At 37.4% G+C, this 17,759-nt stretch overlaps 1 protein-coding gene across 2 annotated transcripts in view; it reads right to left on the bottom strand.

The window, feature by feature from the left end:
- Positions 1–1,161: 1,161 nt before the first annotated feature.
- The window catches only part of MOSPD2 (motile sperm domain containing 2), a 53,274-nt gene continuing 36,676 nt past the window's right edge, over positions 1,162–17,759 (bottom strand). The window contains exons 9-15 of one of the 2 annotated variants that reach the window (XM_038586862.1): positions 15,660–15,836; positions 14,908–15,020; positions 12,684–12,780; positions 11,778–11,874; positions 11,308–11,437; positions 4,120–4,222; positions 1,162–1,939 (exon numbers count right to left, since the gene is read on the bottom strand). In XM_038586862.1, the coding sequence (XP_038442790.1) occupies positions 1,898–1,939; positions 4,120–4,222; positions 11,308–11,437; positions 11,778–11,874; positions 12,684–12,780; positions 14,908–15,020; positions 15,660–15,836 (759 nt within the window). In that variant the 3' untranslated portion in view covers positions 1,162–1,897. Of the gene's footprint in view, positions 3,548–4,119; positions 4,223–11,307; positions 11,438–11,777; positions 11,875–12,683; positions 12,781–14,907; positions 15,021–15,659; positions 15,837–17,759 lie in introns of both variants that reach the window. The other variant, XM_038586861.1, reaches the window with a different exon arrangement.

Genomic DNA, 17,759 nt, shown 5'->3' with positions numbered 1-17,759 from the left:
AGGAGTTCAACTAACACTGCTGTCACACAGGTAGCAGGTGGTTCGGAGGGCAGCTGCATCCCACTGGCCTTACTACAGAGCCCTCACTCCTAACCACCTTTGCCTCCAATGGAATGGATGGGACAACATTCATTCTGTCTTTCCGGGGCAGGAAGAGAAGAGGAGCCCTATGCTTCCGGGGGCTGGTGGTGCCGTGACATCAGCGAACTTTGAGTTGTTGGTGCAAACTTAGGGGAGGAAGAGGAAGATGAGTGCGAAGGAACCAATCCTACCCTCGCTGGAACTTTCCCCACAGGAGCTTTTGTTTTCTAGAAAATTCTTTTAGGAAAGGGGGGCCCAGCCTCACAGTCCTAGGTAGACGTGGTGCTTCTTGGTAGACTATCATTTTGTCTTTGTAGCTCTATTCTGAGTTTCTCTTATCAATTTGTATTTCTCCTTCTTTCTCAGTTTAGAAGATGGACCTGTCCTGTTCCTTCTATTTTTATGGAGTGGTAGCTGCCCTGTGGGAGCTACCTTCCAGTGGTGGTGTAGGGGGGACTACACCAATAATCCTCAGGCCCCTTCCAACCACACCCACAGCCTGTGGGTGCTTTCCATGGGGACTTCCTTCCATGTACCCAGGAGCCGGGTAGGATGTTCTCTCCACAGCCTGCTTCCTGCTGGTACCTGGCAGGCTGGAAGGTATACTAGGTTTGAGGGGACTTTGGGCAATTCTCGGGAAGATTCCATGATGGAGCCTCCAGTCATGACAGTGAGTCTGGTGTTAAGTTTGGGGAAAACGGAGAGCTCCACTGAAGAGTAGCTAGACTCTGACTGGGGTTGAGGAGAAACGGGACACACGAAGGACAGGTTCACCTGATAAACACAATTGTAACTCTGGAAGCTTACAGCACTGTCCTTATAAAAATGCAAAGCAGGTCCAATAGAAATTAATGTGATGTTTGAAAGGTCAGAGTGTGCCTGAACATTGATTTTTTTAAGATGCTTTATCAATTAGAGACCAGAGGTTTTTCCTGATGATATTTATTTCATAAATGTAATTATTTTTCTAAAACATATTAAAATAGAAAACATGTACTTTTGATCAATTATACAAAGAAAATACCAATATAGTAATAAAAATACTGAAAATATATGAAAAGCACCAGAATATTAGAGAAATTACACTGGCAACAATTCTAGCAATATATTTTTTTTTGCAATTGTACAATAAAGTGCTATTAAATCCAGTCAAAATTAGTGGCAAGATATAAAACAGTTATGGTATTGTTATGAAATTTGAGGCTAGGTTTAACCGCAATTGCATTTTTAGGCTACTTTTCAGATCAACCTAATGCTATTCGATTAATATTTTCATGGAAAGTCTATTAATTTCCATCCTCAAGTGAAAACAATCTAAATCTAAATGTTGATCCTTGGTAATCTGGTCATGAACAGCTAATGACAAGATAAAAAATAATTATCAGAGTCCTCAAAGTAATAATCATACAAAGTGTGATGAAAGAAAATCAAAAGACAGTAAAATCAAATGTAAATATGTGATTAGTTAGGGCAAGAAAAAAGTTTAGATACCTTTGATTTTAGAGTTAGTTTGCAGTAATCTTGCATAGTCACATTTAATAGACACACAGACATTAACAAGATAGGTTATTAAAATCAAACTGGCCAGGTATCAGGGAAGAACAATTTGGCGAGTCAGTCATTTTCATAGGAAACATTAAAGGGACACTGTTAGGACTGCACACTTCAAATTCTGACCAATGATTTCCATTCGTTTGCCAGGGAACAAAAAAACAGACACAAATACTTTGGGATTAGAGAATATTAAAGCAGGGAATGTAACATATAAGGGGAGACCGCTGTGCACACACACACAGGGAGAGAGTACAGGTATTACTTAGGGTGTACTGAAGTCATTTTCACGTCTGGAGGTGGCAAACTGCAACAGAAAAACCCAAATTAAGACAAAGTATCAGACCAGTGTCCTTTTAAGGTTTTATTGCTAGGCCAATTTTGAAGGGACTCTATTGATCTCCTTCTTCACAACTCCATTCTGGAATCCTCAGCTGCTCCAGATGAAAGCCGCCAACACTACACTTCAGAATAAAAAATTCTCCAAGCATGGCTCAATCAAAACTCAACATTTATTTAACAGGCAGACTTGTTTTTCTTTCATATCCAGTAGATTTACACGTGAACCAACACGGACTGAAACTGGCTGTATAAATGAGAAAACAAACTCCTTTCATTCATCTCTGCCCCTGCAAGTCGTTATCATTTTAGGAGTTTTAGGGATCACCCTTGGGATTACTGAGACAAGGGCAGAGTGTCAAGCAAGTCAATTAGCCCTGGCCTGAAGATGGTACACATGGATCATGAGTTCTACTTTTCACTCTGAAATAGAGACTTGACACTTGATTTTTTATTTTTTTTTCACGTTTATAGATACTCTAGCCTTTTGTCGAGTTTTCTTCTTGTGGCTAATTTTAACAAGGAATGGGAATGTAAATGCATCTCAAAACCAAACTCTTCAAAGAAATTTTAACTCTTTTCATTTAGAATAGAGTTCGGGTGAAGATGGTACAATGGGGGAGTAGGCCTTTCTGATAAATGAGACAGATGGATCTGTGTCCAGCCACAGTGAGCAATGTGAAACCATGTAAAAAAAGACTGGAAGGTGGGACCCGAAGGATTTTTCTTCTCCACGTCACTAACAGAATTCAAAGAAAACCCAACCAAGCATAGTTTCCCAAACTCTACCTAAATGTGAATGTTCATTAAAAAGTCCAAGATTAATAAAAGGCAGACTGTTAAGGAAGACAGATAAGAAACAAAGGCTAAAGGTGGTTTGGCATTAAATAGTTTTACATACCCAAAGAATATTGACTAGCATCTGGAAGTAATTCTCAAAATTACAAAGTCATGTTTACAGAAATTACTCTGTATAAGTATGTTTTTTTTTTCCAATATACATGTTCTATATACATAGTATAGAAAAGCTAGTAAGTTGGCTCAGCTATAATGATTTTGTCATTAAAAAAAAGCAGATAACGTTTTTTGGCTGCGAGAAAGCTTGTTACTTACACTTTTCAGCTACTGTATATATATATATACTTAAACTTGAAAAGTAGTCAAATCAAAAGGAAAAAATAAATTATATCTAAAGTATTAATTTACACACGGATATGTCTTGACATGGCTAACTACAGCTATAGTCTCTTATAATCCATTTCTCCAGTGTTTCCTTATGCTAACAGACTTTATTTTCAAGACATGGATTTGTTCCCAAGTGTTGCACATTTCCTTTCAGGAAGTACAGATGTGCGACACTTTTATAGTAGCATGAAGTCCTGGGTCTTTTTCCCACTAATGAATGAAAGAGCCATGTTTGCCACTGAATGCCACTTCTTTAACTGTACAACAAATAGAAGAAAGAGATGACAAAAGCAAGCAAGAGCATTGTTAACGAAAGCAGCAGCTGCTGGAACCAGATACAACGCTGAACTTGGTCTTCAAGCTTCCTATTGCTTTCTAGTAAACGATTGAGCTAAAGAGGGAGAAAAGGATGAAAGAGTCATATCAGTAAAACAGTACATGAATCATGTGAACAGTCCATAGGGATATTAGAAATCCAAACATTTCCAGGATGGGGTCCGTCTACCCTGAACAGCTGGGAGCTGGAAACGCGATGAGGGATCATATTTGTTTGGTGAGCAGACGTGCACCCACTTACTCTTGTTTCGGAAAGGTCTACTTTTCTAGTTGAGCAAGAGCAAAGCGATCACCTCCCGGAGGTACCGAAAGCAGCTATTCAGAAAGAGAGCCCCTCCATCTGTTTCAAACTGAAATGGTACCCCTTTCATGAGATCACATTCTTTGCTACTCCCGCAAAGCACCAGACCTTGCCCAAATTAAAATGGCCAGAGCTTTTACAAAGTTAATAGATCTCCAAAAGTCACTCACCACTTACCGATTCGGATTTGGCTTCCCTTCACAAAGAAAAGAGCATTTCTGTCATGTCTATGCCAAAGGACTTCCTTACATGAGCAGGGGAAAGTGGATTTCTGATATTGGTTAGCATGAACCACTTTGTTTTAGTTACGGAGAAAGAACACTTACCTGTAGATAAAGATCCTCACTGGTTTTATCAGACATGTTAAAACCACTGTCTTTTAATGTCAGGGTGGTTGGTTTACTGCTCTCAACAATATGGCATCTTAACCTATGAAAATCCAAAGGAAACAGAACTTCTTAACATTTTTAATGAACTTTTTTATAGAAGTGAACTATAAAATGAACCACAGAAGTTTATGTAACCGAGATGAGAGCACTCCTCCTTCTCCTCAGATACATGTAAGGTAGCAGCTCAGTGTGTATTTATCTTGGAAGGGGAGCAGAATTTGCCACCCCAAAATATGCCTCTCTGGCATAAGGATTATCTATGAGCTGGTTATTTATTTTTTTTGGTTATTTTTTTAAGAAACAGCAGACCTAAGAAAAGCTCTGAAAACCTTTACATTTAGAAGGGAAGGAAATGTCCATCTGTAAGGATGTCTTCCTCTCCGTACCAGGAAGAGGGGATGACAAAAGTCTCTGGTCCCTTCTCTGTTAAGAGTTCTTGATCTAGATCTGCTTACTGATCTTACCCTTGTTGACTGTAATTTTTCCTGCCTCCCTTACCCCCCAACATCTTGTCTTCAGCTGGAGATGATGTTCAGCTGGAGGTGGTGTCTTGAGCCACTTTGGGGAGTTTCATTGTTTTCCTGGGTATCTCCCATGTATACAGGAGCTAGACATGTTATTAAACTTCTGCTTTGTTCCTATTAATCTGTCTTTTATTACGGGGGTGGGGGGTGCCTGCCAAGAACCTAGCAGGGTAGATGAGAAATGGTTTTTCCTCTCCTACATTTTGGGAACCTACGATGGGACCTGCTGAGATACTGTCCTCGCCTGGGAGCCTACAGACGGGATCCTGGAAAACTGGCAGAAGCTGGCAAAGGTAAGAACTTGTAGCAAAGTCCGCTTTCCTGGATCTCACTCTAGTGCCAGGTCGAGAAAGGTAAAAATTTCACCTTGTCCCTTCCTTGCCAAATTTAGATTAGCAGAAGGAAATAGGTCAAATGAGGTCTTCCTTTCATCATGTTCTAGGTCTTGAGAGCTGGGCTTTGTGACCAGCAAGAATATTCTTTTTGGTCTCTGTCAGCTGGAGGATGCATGTGTCCATAGGCATCCAGCAGGTGGCTGACCAGGCTGGGGATATTGGAGGCACAAGGTGATAGGAGCATCCTCTTTGTCCAGCTGTGCCAGTTCTCAGAGCAGTTTGTCATTAGGGGCCCCAGTCATGAGGGGTCTTTGTCATCTCAGCTTTTGTTGTCATTAGTGCTGGAAAAGTCCAATCCAGTAAGCACTTCCCTGATGCCATGGATTAGAGGGTCTTCAACTGTGTGGGAAACTAGAGATATCCTTTTCACCACACCATTCTTACCACTTGTGGCAATGGAGGTCTTTGCTTTCTTATGCCATCTCCCAGGATCCTGTCAGGACTGCATCTTTTGCAACATCTTTGGGGATGCCTCTTGTGTCCATGGCTACACCATAAAAAGGCCTATTGGCTTGAGTCGCTATTGAGATTAATATAAGACCCTACTTGTCAATGTCAGATAATGGATCTTTTGAATGGAAAAGCTGCTATGTTTAAAAAATTTTGAGAGAGCTCTCATCCTAAACCATAGTCTTACTGGTATCTCTGGAAAGGCCAAATTGAAAGGAGAATATGAAGGAGTATGGCTGCTAGCCTGAGGGACTTCCTTAGCAAGATGAAATTATGAAATTCTTTGTACCTCCCTGCTCAGAAGATACGTAGCAAATTGAGAAAAGAGGTAAGAAAGATTAGTGGCCATTCATTCACCACTCACAGGGACTGTGACTTGCTGTTAATAAGGGTTGTTCTCTCTTCCCATCCATGATTATACTGTAGTTCTCAGACAAGCCACATGCCCCCTCCCACACACACACCGAGGAAAAACTCTTATCGGAAATGACCAGAATTTCTCCTAGGCCCTCTTAAAAATATTCAGGAAGTGGATCAACTGATGGCTGATGTTTGGGGGCTGCTAGAAGCAACAGTACAGCTCCCCACCCCGCCCATAAAGGCCTTTGTTGAATACTTTATAGAAACTTTTTAAAGGCATAGCGCATTAAAAACCCTGAAGCTTCCTTCAGAACACAGAAATCACTTCATTTCCATCTTAGTTGGAAATCTTCTACTGATATAGAGCAAATTGAAGAAAGTGTAGTTGCATAGGTGGTATCGATCCCTTGATACCATTCAGGCTGCGATGGAATTGAGTAATTAAAAGCAACTGTCTTTGACTTGCAAATCTTTACAAAACCAGAATAACAGCACTGGAAGCAATTCAAAAATCCACCTGACCTTACTAATCCTAAAACCTCCCCCAGTCATCTCAAAATACATGTAGGTATTGTAGAAGATCAGGATGCTGGACACAGAACCATCCTGTGCTTAAGAAAAAGAAGGAATACAGAAATAGTAATTCCTCTAGATATCTGATAATTGGCAAATATACCCCCAAAACTCCTTGAGACTTTCTCCGTGCCTTTGAGGTATGAATTTTCTACCCTATCTTCTCTAGGACTAGATAGCTAGCTCTTTGAAATACAAACTTTAGGGAAGTGATTCTCATCAGAAGGAAAAAAGGGAGTTATTTGGGAATTTGGCAAATGAAAACAAAAGTAGTAAAAAGCCTTCAGCCATCTGAGCAGGTAAACTAATTCCAACTGCCAGAGGTTTGTGTTACTGTACTTGATTCATGGCTGAAATTTTAGAGCTATAGTTGAAAGGTCTCCATGTCTGCATGTTTGTATGTGTCTATATATATGTATGTTACAGATGTGTAATCTTTACCTCCAGATAGTATTACAAAAACTAATTTGTAAAAGCTCTCTCTGATTGGCTTAAAGAAAAATAAGTACTTACCAAATTAAGTATCCCTTAAACCTCTTAGAAATATAAAAACCGACCTAGGTGTCTTTCAAGTTCATGTGATATAGATTAATCCTAGGTAAAATAAAAGCTAAGTTTGTTGGTTCAATTAAAATAGGCATGTCTTCAAAGTTATCCATATTAGATATAATGCAGACATGCAACTTTTTTTTTCTACTGGAGTTTACTATTCAAGCAGTTCATGTTATCTTGGGTACAAAATGTGTCAGCATGAAAAAGAGCTTGGGAAGCCATCATGAGTATTCAAGCATAATTGTTGGAAACAAGTGATTTGGATAGATCGAGGTTGGATAAGAGTTTTCAGGTAAATTCAAATATAATTAAAAACAGGGTTTCAAATCTCTTTGGTAACTTGAAGCTTTAGTTTTGCTGAGTTAATCTAGTCAGTGAATTTCCCATTTATTTCCACATAAGATAAAATACTGAAATGTTCATTACTGAACATAGGTTTATCTACTTTTGGCCTCTTACTACAGAACAACTAAAAATATTTAGTCTGTTAGTAAACATATTTTGTGCCACGGTGAAAAACTGTACTATGAGGAAGCCTATGCTTCTAGAAATTACGTATTGATAAATTTGCCAATCTACAGAATGCTGGTTTTAACTGACCACAACTGCTTGCTTATCACTTGGTTTTCACTAGAAATTATAGTTTCTAAGGGTTAAGAATTCTAATTCATATATGTAATTACTAGAAATAATAATGGAAACAACTAACTCTGTGTGCAAGAAAAGAAGGATGTGTTTTTGGCCCAGGAGAGGTATGAAGTATGCACACATATTTTCATTAAGAGGAATGGAGGTAATATTGTCTTAAAGTAAAGCTGGTTATTTCAGAATAGGGAGGAGAATAAAGGACCAAACCAAATGTCTCTTTCCAACTGTCTATATCCAAACAGAAAATTCCACTTTGTATTAGTCAACCAGGCTAAAATTGAATGAATTTGTTATAAGGGTTATAAAAAGAAGCTTCAATATCAATAGTGTACTTATATTAAACATTTCATCTGCTAAAAGGACAACCTTTTCTTGGACTATCAGTCAGCTACTGATAAGAGATGGTGAGAAAGTTTTTCTTTAGCTTTTAAGTAATCTGCCTCGAAAGCAAGATGGTGCGTTTTATCAAAATAATTTCTCATGCTCCACGTTATCTTTATCATCAGGTCTTTGACTGCTTAGCTCTTTTAGTCTTCAGCAGACTATTTTCCTAAATCTTACAACTATGTAACTTTCTATATGTGCCTTTGATATTTTATTGTTACTATGGTTAAGTGGGTAATTAAGTATTATTTCATGATGATTTATGGTTCCATTTAGTCAAGTGTCTAAAACCTCTTGACATTTTTGACAAACCCCAACTCAAATTCTAAATAAAGTCTGTTTTGATCTTTAACTATCTCTGGAATTTTTCAGAGGGCCTCTGGAACATATCAAAAGATTTGTGCTCTCTTCTTATAAAGAGATATAAAACTAATTAGGCTTACTTGCTATGTTAAATTACATGGGAAGCATTGTCAAGTAATGCTAAACCTTCTTTGGATTATATTTGTATAGATAAGTGTTCCAGAAATTGTATAAAATTCCTAGAAATCTGTTATGTCCTGGTGTAATGTTCTAGTTCTTATCTTACAATGTTGTACGTCACAGAAATAACCAAATTTCCTTGTGAGAAGCATTACAATGAACTCTCATCAGATCTGTAACCAAGGCCATTTTTAAGTCTTTTTGTGTTTTACAGAAGCTATCATCCTTTTGCAAATGTGCTTCATCTTCAGAGATTCCTGGAAAGGACTCTGACAAGTACTCCAGAAAAAAGGTTTCTAATAACTTCCAGAACTAATAAAAAAAAGCAGCATTCAAGCAGACCAAGAATTAATGACCTGAGATTGAATGAACTGATGACTATACTTTTTATTGCTTGTTCTTTAATGTTTGGTTTTCCCAGATTTAAGGAAATCTTTTACTCTCTTCTCATAAGCTATCTATGACTGACAGCAATTTGGTAAACTATACCTTTGTAAGCAGAACTGAAACAATTTTTCTCCCTACCTGATTGCTCCAAAATTCAGAAACCCTTAGTATTTTTTCATGGAAAGAGGTTTTTTCTTTTGGCATAAGGATCTGTTCTCCTTGTAATAGGACACAATTGGAAGCATGGTTATATTATCAAGGCTTTGACTGGAATGTCATATTTGAAAAATGATGTGCATAAAGTCAGGTATGACCGGACAGCTATAAGGAACTAAGATTGACAAGCCTTAACCTGTATCTGCGTTCCTTCCTTCTTCCTGAGTAAAGCTGATCCCTGCTTCAGCTTTCTCAGGAATTTCACTATCAATGATTTACCTTGTATAGTTGGCTTCTCCCATTGAAAAACCTACACCAAACAATCCCTCTGTCAATACCACATTCTTCCTTCCTCCAAGCCAAACTTCTAGAATAGAACCTGGCTCCTGCCAACTGAAAATGCTCTATATGAGGTCAGTGATGACCTCCATGAGGTCACAAAGGGCTGCTACTCACACCTCACCCTTCATGACTGGCATGGCAGCACTTAGTACCACTGGTCTCTTCCTCTTTGTGAAACACTCTTTCCTAGACTTGGATGACACAGCTCACCTACTGGTTTCCCTTCTGAGTCCCTACCAGACTGTCCTCCTGTGGCCACTAAATACTCCTCCAGGCTGGGTCTTTTTCCCTCTCTTGCTGGGACAACTGAAATAAAGCTCGTCTTCCCAGGTCCACACCTGTCCTCTTCCCATGTGAACAAGCTTGCAAACAGTGATCTTATCAAACGTGAATCAGGTCAGGTCGATGCTCTCCCACCGGTATTACCATGGTGACCAAGCTCCTCCTCTGGGCCCTGCCTGCCTCTCCAGCTTTCTTCTTACCCTGGATCCTTTCATCTCTGTGTTCCTTCTTTTAATTCCTTTTGAAGATTTAACTCAGCCACGACTGTTACAAGGTCGCTTCTCATTTATCGCTGGGGGGGGGGGGGAAGACAAAGAACTACCTACCTCCCAGGGTCATTTTAATGACAAAGTGAATAACTCAGGGTAAAGCACTTAGACCAGTGGGGGCTTGCAGCTAGCACTATTTGTGCTAAGTACTATCACTCTTTCACCTGTGTCTGCTTACAGCCTGTTTTCCATACAGCCCCCAGAGTAAGCCTTTAAAAAAAAAGCCAAGTCACTTCCTCATTTTGCTTATCACCAATTAATAGTTTTTCTTCTCAAAATCAGAAGTCCTCACTATGGTAATCACCCGCCTTCCTACTGCCTCTTTGACCTTCTCTCTCATGTTGTCTCCACCCTTCCTTACTGGTTTCAAGCTACATTGACCTCCTTGCTGTTCCTTACACAGACCAAGCACACTCCTTTTCCATTTGTGGTTCCTGCTACCTAGAAAGCATTTTTTTCCAGTTATCTAAGTGGCTTACTTTCTCTTTCCCTTCAGGACGTACAAAAATGCCATCAGAGTGGCCATCCTTAACTACCCACCATTGAGAATCCTCAATCTAGGCACCATCGCCATTTTAAGCAAGATCATTCTTTGTCTTGGGGGGCTGTCCTTTCCACCGTGGGATGGTTAGCGGTGTCCCTAGTCTCTGATAGATGCCAGAGTACCCCATGGCCCAATTTTGATAATGAACAAGGTTTCCAGACATTGACAAGTGTACCCTGGGAGACAGAACTAGCACACTCCAAAATAAAACAACACAGACTTCTCCTTTCTCCTTTTCTATATATCTTTATATGCACATACATATTTGTTTATGGCTATATAGTTACAGGATTTTCCCCCTAATGTATCCCAGGTATTTTTCCATGAGAACAGGTAGATTTCCCACACTTCGGAATAGCTGCAAAGTACTCCTGCACAGACTCAAGTGCATTTGACTATTGCTTCACTGGTAATCACTAGGTTCTTTCCCATTTTTTACTAGTACAAACAATGCTGCAACATGCGCTTTCTAGTACACAAGGTGAGTGTTCCTGCAAAGGCAACTGCTGGGACAGATCCATGTTTGTAATTTTGACACATCCAGATTTTTGCACTGGCCTGTAAGCAAAGCTGCTACTAGCAACCTCCTTGAGGAAACTGCATATCTCATTCATCTGGGCACCCCGGAGCCCTGCAGAACTTGAGGCTCAGACTAGAAGCCTAAACGCCTGCCAAAATATAAGAAGGAAGACAGGCACCTCCCTAGTCCATGCAGGTAGATTCTCTCTCTCTCTCATTCCTCCCATCACATTTGAGTCTGTGAGTAGAAAGCATACCTATGCTCCATCACTTTGTTTCTTGGAACTTCTTTCCAGAACTGAGTCAATTCTGCGGGGCCCGTACCAGATGACTGTTCCATTTCTGCAGCCATTATCAGAAAACGGTCTTGGGCAGAGACTGTTAAACCTGCATTCCAAAAGGGTAACTTATATAAACAAGAACCTTTGCAAAGGGCTGGACATATGGTTTAAGGCATTATTCTAGAAAACAATGGAAAAAATATGGAACTACCTTAAAAAGGAAAAAGTTTTTCTAAAAAGGATTTTCTCAAAAATTCAATTTCAACTGGCATGAATCGAAACAATTTTATGTGTTAAACCATTTTTCCCATCTCATTTTTACACGAGAAAACAGATGCCTAGACTGCAGCGAGGTGACTTGTTGACACTAGTCCAGCTCTAATGACTCATTACCCAGCCCCAGGTACCCCAGCACCCTGCTCTGAGGCCATCAGGCCAGCACTCACCCCCGTGGGGAGACACAACTATATCAACTGAGGCTCCAGGGTCACAACTGCTGTTGCTTGGCTTGACTCTGTATTTTTCTGGAGCAGTTGTTCGCACCTGTTTTATAAATACAGTAGTCATCTAATAATAACATAATAAAAATGCTTCTTGGGGGTAAATAGCTTGAAAATGAGTTTTTAAAAATTAACAGTGATTAATAAAGTCAACAAAACAACCATGGTGGTTAGGCAGAGAACGTATTTTTCCCCATCAATAGGAGAATATTAATCTGTTTTAAAAAAAATACTTGTAAGTCCAATTGTCACTTAGCCTTCCTTTTAAATAAATAAAATTATGAAATAGCCTGTCTGATAATTGCCTAAATTTAATAATACAAATTCAAAAAACTATATACAAAGGACAAATTATAATAGCATTCACAAATTAAAACACACTAGATATTCAAAGAATATCCAGAGCATCCTAGTGGTTAAATCTGAATTAAATAGATGATTTAAGAAAATAATACCTACAATATGGGGCAGTGGTAAACTGAGTGGTTAGGTTAGTATCCAATATAAACTATGTTCCAAGCTACATCATACAGTTTTTATTGTTTTATTTTTCACTGTTGTTATGAATCATTTATATAATGATGAGTGATTTTCCTTGGGTTTTTATTTACAACCAACATTAAAGCCTGCCTATTATGGCTCATTAAAGATTGAAATACAGATCCCAGGGAAAACTGTCGATAAGCTATGCCATGTAGTCAAAAGTAGAAGGCAGTATAACGTGCCTAAAAATATCATAAATAAAACCACTGTGTAAGTTAAAAATTCTCAATCTTTTCATTAAGATATGTCTAAAATCACATCCCCTGTCAGATTTCCACGTAGGATTTATTGTATCTTTCAGATATTTACCTTAAATGCCACGACGTTTTTCGTTACATTTGTCAACACTATCAAAGTTTTCTTCTCTCCAGATTCTGTACTTCCAAAATACAGTTCTTCCGCTGGGCTAGGTGGTGACAAAAATATAAGGCATTTGTATTATTCAGAATAAATGACAATCTAATCATTAGCTGGAAGAAAAGTATTCAGTTAGTATTTTCTGCTCATTTGTATAAGGAGATTTCATCAAAAAAAGATTACAAAACAACTATCTTATATAATTTGTGTTTTAATCTTACAAATTCATTGCATGCTGTTTAAAAGTCCTATGGTTTTCCCCAAGAATCAAAAGCAAAACAGGAAAAGGGTAGGAGAGAGAATTAGGAAGATTCTGAATTAGCCTATCATCAGCACCATCTTGAGGTGCATTTAAACTCTTTGGAAGGTTATAGATAATCAAAACAAAGAAGAAACAGCTGCTTCAACTTTAATTACAAACAATTAGAATGGTGCATAATTTTATACACCAACAGAAAAGTAGAACTTAAAATGAAAGGTAGAGATGTACTAAAGTCAGAGTAATTCCTTACATAATTCCTTAATAATAAAGGAATATTAATATTAATAATTCCATATCTAAGTAATATGGAATACGAAAAACACAAAATTTGAGGTGGGAAATATCTGTCAAACAGTAAAATCAGTGAACCCAAAAATGCAAATTTTACTGGCCACTGTAGTACTTATGACATAAAAACTACAAGATGGAGGCAAAGTTTGCGTAGTTCAGTTACATTAGTCAAATTGTATCAGATGCCTCCAAACAATGGGCAGAACAGTGTTTTTGTTTTAGATAAAAAGATGAATGCTTCACATTGTCCTTCACTTTGAGAGTATATATATGTAGGTTTATTTTATATCAGGAATGGCTGCATATCAGAGACATTCATCTGGAGGACACAGATTTTTAAGGATGTGCTTTCCAGGGAGGGCTTTGCTCAACTTTGGACAAATTAGCATGGTTGCTGGCTTCCTTTTCAAACCCAATCTGAAATAGACCACAGAAAAGTGAAAGTGGTCATGAATCTCAGTACTGTTCTCAATACCCAGCACAAAAACCATGAAACATTCTGGGGAAACAGACGTTGGTTGGGTCCCTGTGCCTGTGTAGCAGGAGTGCTGCGACTTTTTCCTGGGGACAGAGTAAGGGAGTGGCAGAGCCAAACTGCAGCCCTAAAAGCCGCCCTACTCTACTCTGGCTTTCTCCCTAGCCAGCTCTTCCAGCCAACCCTCAACATCTATAAGCCAAGACCTATGGTTTTGACAGGCTTCCAATGAAAAAACAGTGCATCACTCCTAAACCAGTAAAGGGGAAAATGGCAAAGAAAAGCCACAACCAACAGAATATGTATGTATTATCCCCTGCCTCCAGCAGCCCCCATAAACACACACATACACACAGATGGTAGAAATAAATCCAAATATAACAGTAATCAAAATATATGTAAACAAACCAGTCTTATCAATTAGAATATCAGATTTTTTTTTAGAATATCAGATTTTTAAAAAAGTCTGGCTGTATTGTTCTTAAGAGTCATACCTAAAACGGTTACACAGAAAGATTTCAAGTATGGGATGGAAAATGATACATTAGGTCACAACTAAATAAAGTTGGCATAGCAATATTAACGTAAGGCCATACAGATAGCCTTTACCAACGAAAAGCATCATTAGTGAGAAAGAGATCTTTACATAATGATAATTACAAACAACCCTAAATCTTAGATTGAGTAACCCAGAAACAAAAATAAACATGTGCTGAAATCTGGCTTTGGTAAAAAAAACAAAAAACAAACAAAAAAACCTATTTTTCTAGTTTAGCTTTTAGAAGTTCAAACTGATAAATGTTTAGTTCAATGTCTTTTCTGGCATCCTCAAACCTGAGCAAGTCAAACAGTATCAGTAAAATGAGGAAAATTTATGTCATTCAGATTAACTGTTAATATATGAATATTCACTTTTATTACCTGATATGAAATGAGGGCCCTTTAAACACATTTAATGGAATAAATAACAAAAAGGTAGCTACAATATCTATTATGACTGGAAGCCAAGGTGAGTCTTTGGATAACCTTTAATTTTTGTACTTCCACAGTTTGAAAAACAGTACAGAAGTTTTATTAATTTTGCAGTTCCTTCAAGATAATTGAGAGATTATAAAAGCATAGCTAACAAAATCCTCAACTATTGTTACCTGATGTGTAATAAGGGCCCTTTAAACACACTCAATGGTTTTTTGAAAGCTTTCATTTTGGAATCAACCTTTTCATTTTCTTCAGCTTTGGAAGTATGTTCAGTCACATTAATCTAAAAACCAAAAAAAAAAAAAAAAAAAAAAAAAGAAGAAGAGAAAGAAAAGATAAAGAAATTTAGTTTCATGCTGACAGCTGGGCAGTTCATTAGGTCAGAAAGCCAACATTATAGTAATTCAATCCAAATTATGATCTTTAACATATGTTTATCACACCTAAATTATATATTGAACATATATGAACATGATCATTAACAAAGATTTGAGTACATACTTAAATCAATCACTACAGAAAATATAACATGATCTCTCCCTTACAGTCTTTAAATTCGTTCTATATATTAATCCCTCTATCAAGCCCCTAATGACTTGTAAAAAGGTAACTGTTCTTTCATAACTGAAATAGAGGATGTAGATAAAAAGTTTTAACCTAATTATTTATCTCAGATAAACAATACTTTCACAAACAATTCCCTCAAAGTGCATTTTGCCTATTTTTACACAAATGCATGAAATAAGCCTTTTTATATAGCACAGTGACACTGTTGGTTAGCTAGTTCCATTCTTCTTCTTTTTATAGACAAAGATGTGGTAGGACAGCAAGTTCAGTGAATTGCTCAAAACTACCTAGCTAGTTATAGAACTGTGCACAGGCCACAGCTTGTGACTCAATTTCATTTTATTGTGAAAGTTACCTTTTTTAGAAGAGTTGTTTGTTCTTCATTAGAAACGGTTTCCAAGGTTTCTTTGCCATCACTTTCTATATCTTCTTTACTTGAAGCTTCATCCTCACTGGCAATAGGCCCATTTTCACACAAGGGTGTCTGGAAGTCATCATCTACTAGTGGTGGATAGCTATACTTAAAAGGATCCTAAGAGAAAGGAATTTTATAACAGCCTGCTAAGAGGTGGGTAGAGAAATAATTATCTAAGTAAAATTAAAACCCACTCTCCTGGCAAATAACAAACAAATAAAAAAACCCCAAAACAAAAAGAAATCCAAAACACACACAAAACCAAAACCCAGACTTAATTAGTGAAATTTTTAAAAAAGGAAGCATTTCAAAACACAAAGGGAAAGAGCAGTAAATGCAGTAAATGGTGTGGACAACTGGCTAGCCATCTGTAAAAGAACCAACTTGGATCTTTAGTTCATACTTTGCACCAAAAAGAATTTCAGATGGATAAAAACTTGGAAGTGTGTATTATTTCTTTTTAAAGTTCTTTTGTTTTTTTGTTTTTGTTTTTTTTTTTTAGTAATCGCCACCCTCACTGTGGGGCTCAAGCCCACAACCTTGAGAACAGTAGCACACTGTTCCGATGGAACTAGCTGGGTGCTCCAAAAGTGTATATTTTTAAAAAACCATATAAGCTTTTTTTCTAAAAAAAAAAAAACAAAAAAAAAAACCTCCAGAACAACACATAGATGGATTAAAAAATAGAAGACAAAACACAAAACCTAAGTAGTGAAGATGTTTCTAATCATAGCACAAAACCTCACAGGCATAAAAATATTGGTAAAAATTGAGCACACTAAAATGAAACATTTCTGAATTGCAAAAAACAAAACCCAGCCATCAACCAACCAACCACAATGCCCTGCCAAGAAAATCCCTTAAAGAAAGTATTTTTTCTTTAAAGCCACAACTGGGAAAATCACATACCACATGTATCAGAAACAAGACAGCTTTTGTTAATATATACAAATCAATATGAAAAGAATAACAACACAATAAAAAATGAAAGTACAATTCACAGAAAAAGAATAGACTACATTTTAAATCATAAAAAAATGCTCAACATCACTTACAATAACAGATGCAAATTAAAACCACAGTATTTTTCGTCCAAGGCTGGCAAAGATTACAAAAATGAGAGTATGTGGTGTTGGCATGGATGTGGTTCAAGTATTGCCACACATTATTGGGAAATGAACACAATCTCTTTAGAGGGAAACTGGCAACGGCTATTAAAATTTCAACTACAAATACCCGTTGACCTGATGGTTTTAACTTTAGGAGTTCATCCTCTACTTACACTGCTGCACTCATGTACCAAGATTTATTTACATGGATATTTACAGAATCACTATTAATAATGGCAAGACTAGGAAACAACTAATAGTTCCTCAAAAGAGAATGGATTAAGCACATTATGTCACATCCATATAATGGAATATTATGTAATGGTTTAAAAAATCAGGTAGACCTCTAAGAATCAGTATGGCATAACCTAACAAGAAACGATGTAGAAAAATCAGTATAACAACATATGTGGTACATGATCTACGTAGAAAAAAATAGAGTATCTCCAGGAGCGAAAACTTGGAAACAGTGACTGATGGCAGTGAGCAGTAACCTGGGTAGGGAGACATACTTTTCATCAAACTGTTGTACTTTTCAGTCTTTTGGTACTGTTTGCTTTAAAAAAAAAAAAAGGTGTGTATGTATTATTTTGGGGAAAAGTTATGTTAAAGAATAGTAGTCCTACTACAATTCTGAGTACAGTCCTGAAAAAATATACCATTAATGACAGCGAAGGGAGATAATATTTTCTACCCCTAAAATAAAACTAATTTTTACTAGATGCCATTAATTTTAAGATATAACAATACTATGGGCAAATTATTAAAAGCAAATCCGTCAAACAGCTCACTTAACTTGAGGTAGTACCTGAAATGAACCATACTGTGTTTTTCTAGGTTAAAATATAAAACTTCAAAATAGGAAAGTTGCAAACTTCAAATTAAAAATACTGGTTCAAGTTTTTTCTAATGAAAGAAAACAAAAGAATAT

Source organism: Canis lupus, chromosome X (genome assembly GCF_011100685.1).
Source record: "Canis lupus familiaris isolate Mischka breed German Shepherd chromosome X, alternate assembly UU_Cfam_GSD_1.0, whole genome shotgun sequence".
Lineage (NCBI taxonomy): Eukaryota > Metazoa > Chordata > Mammalia > Carnivora > Canidae > Canis > Canis lupus.
This window is presented reverse-complemented; position numbering and strand designations above follow the sequence as displayed.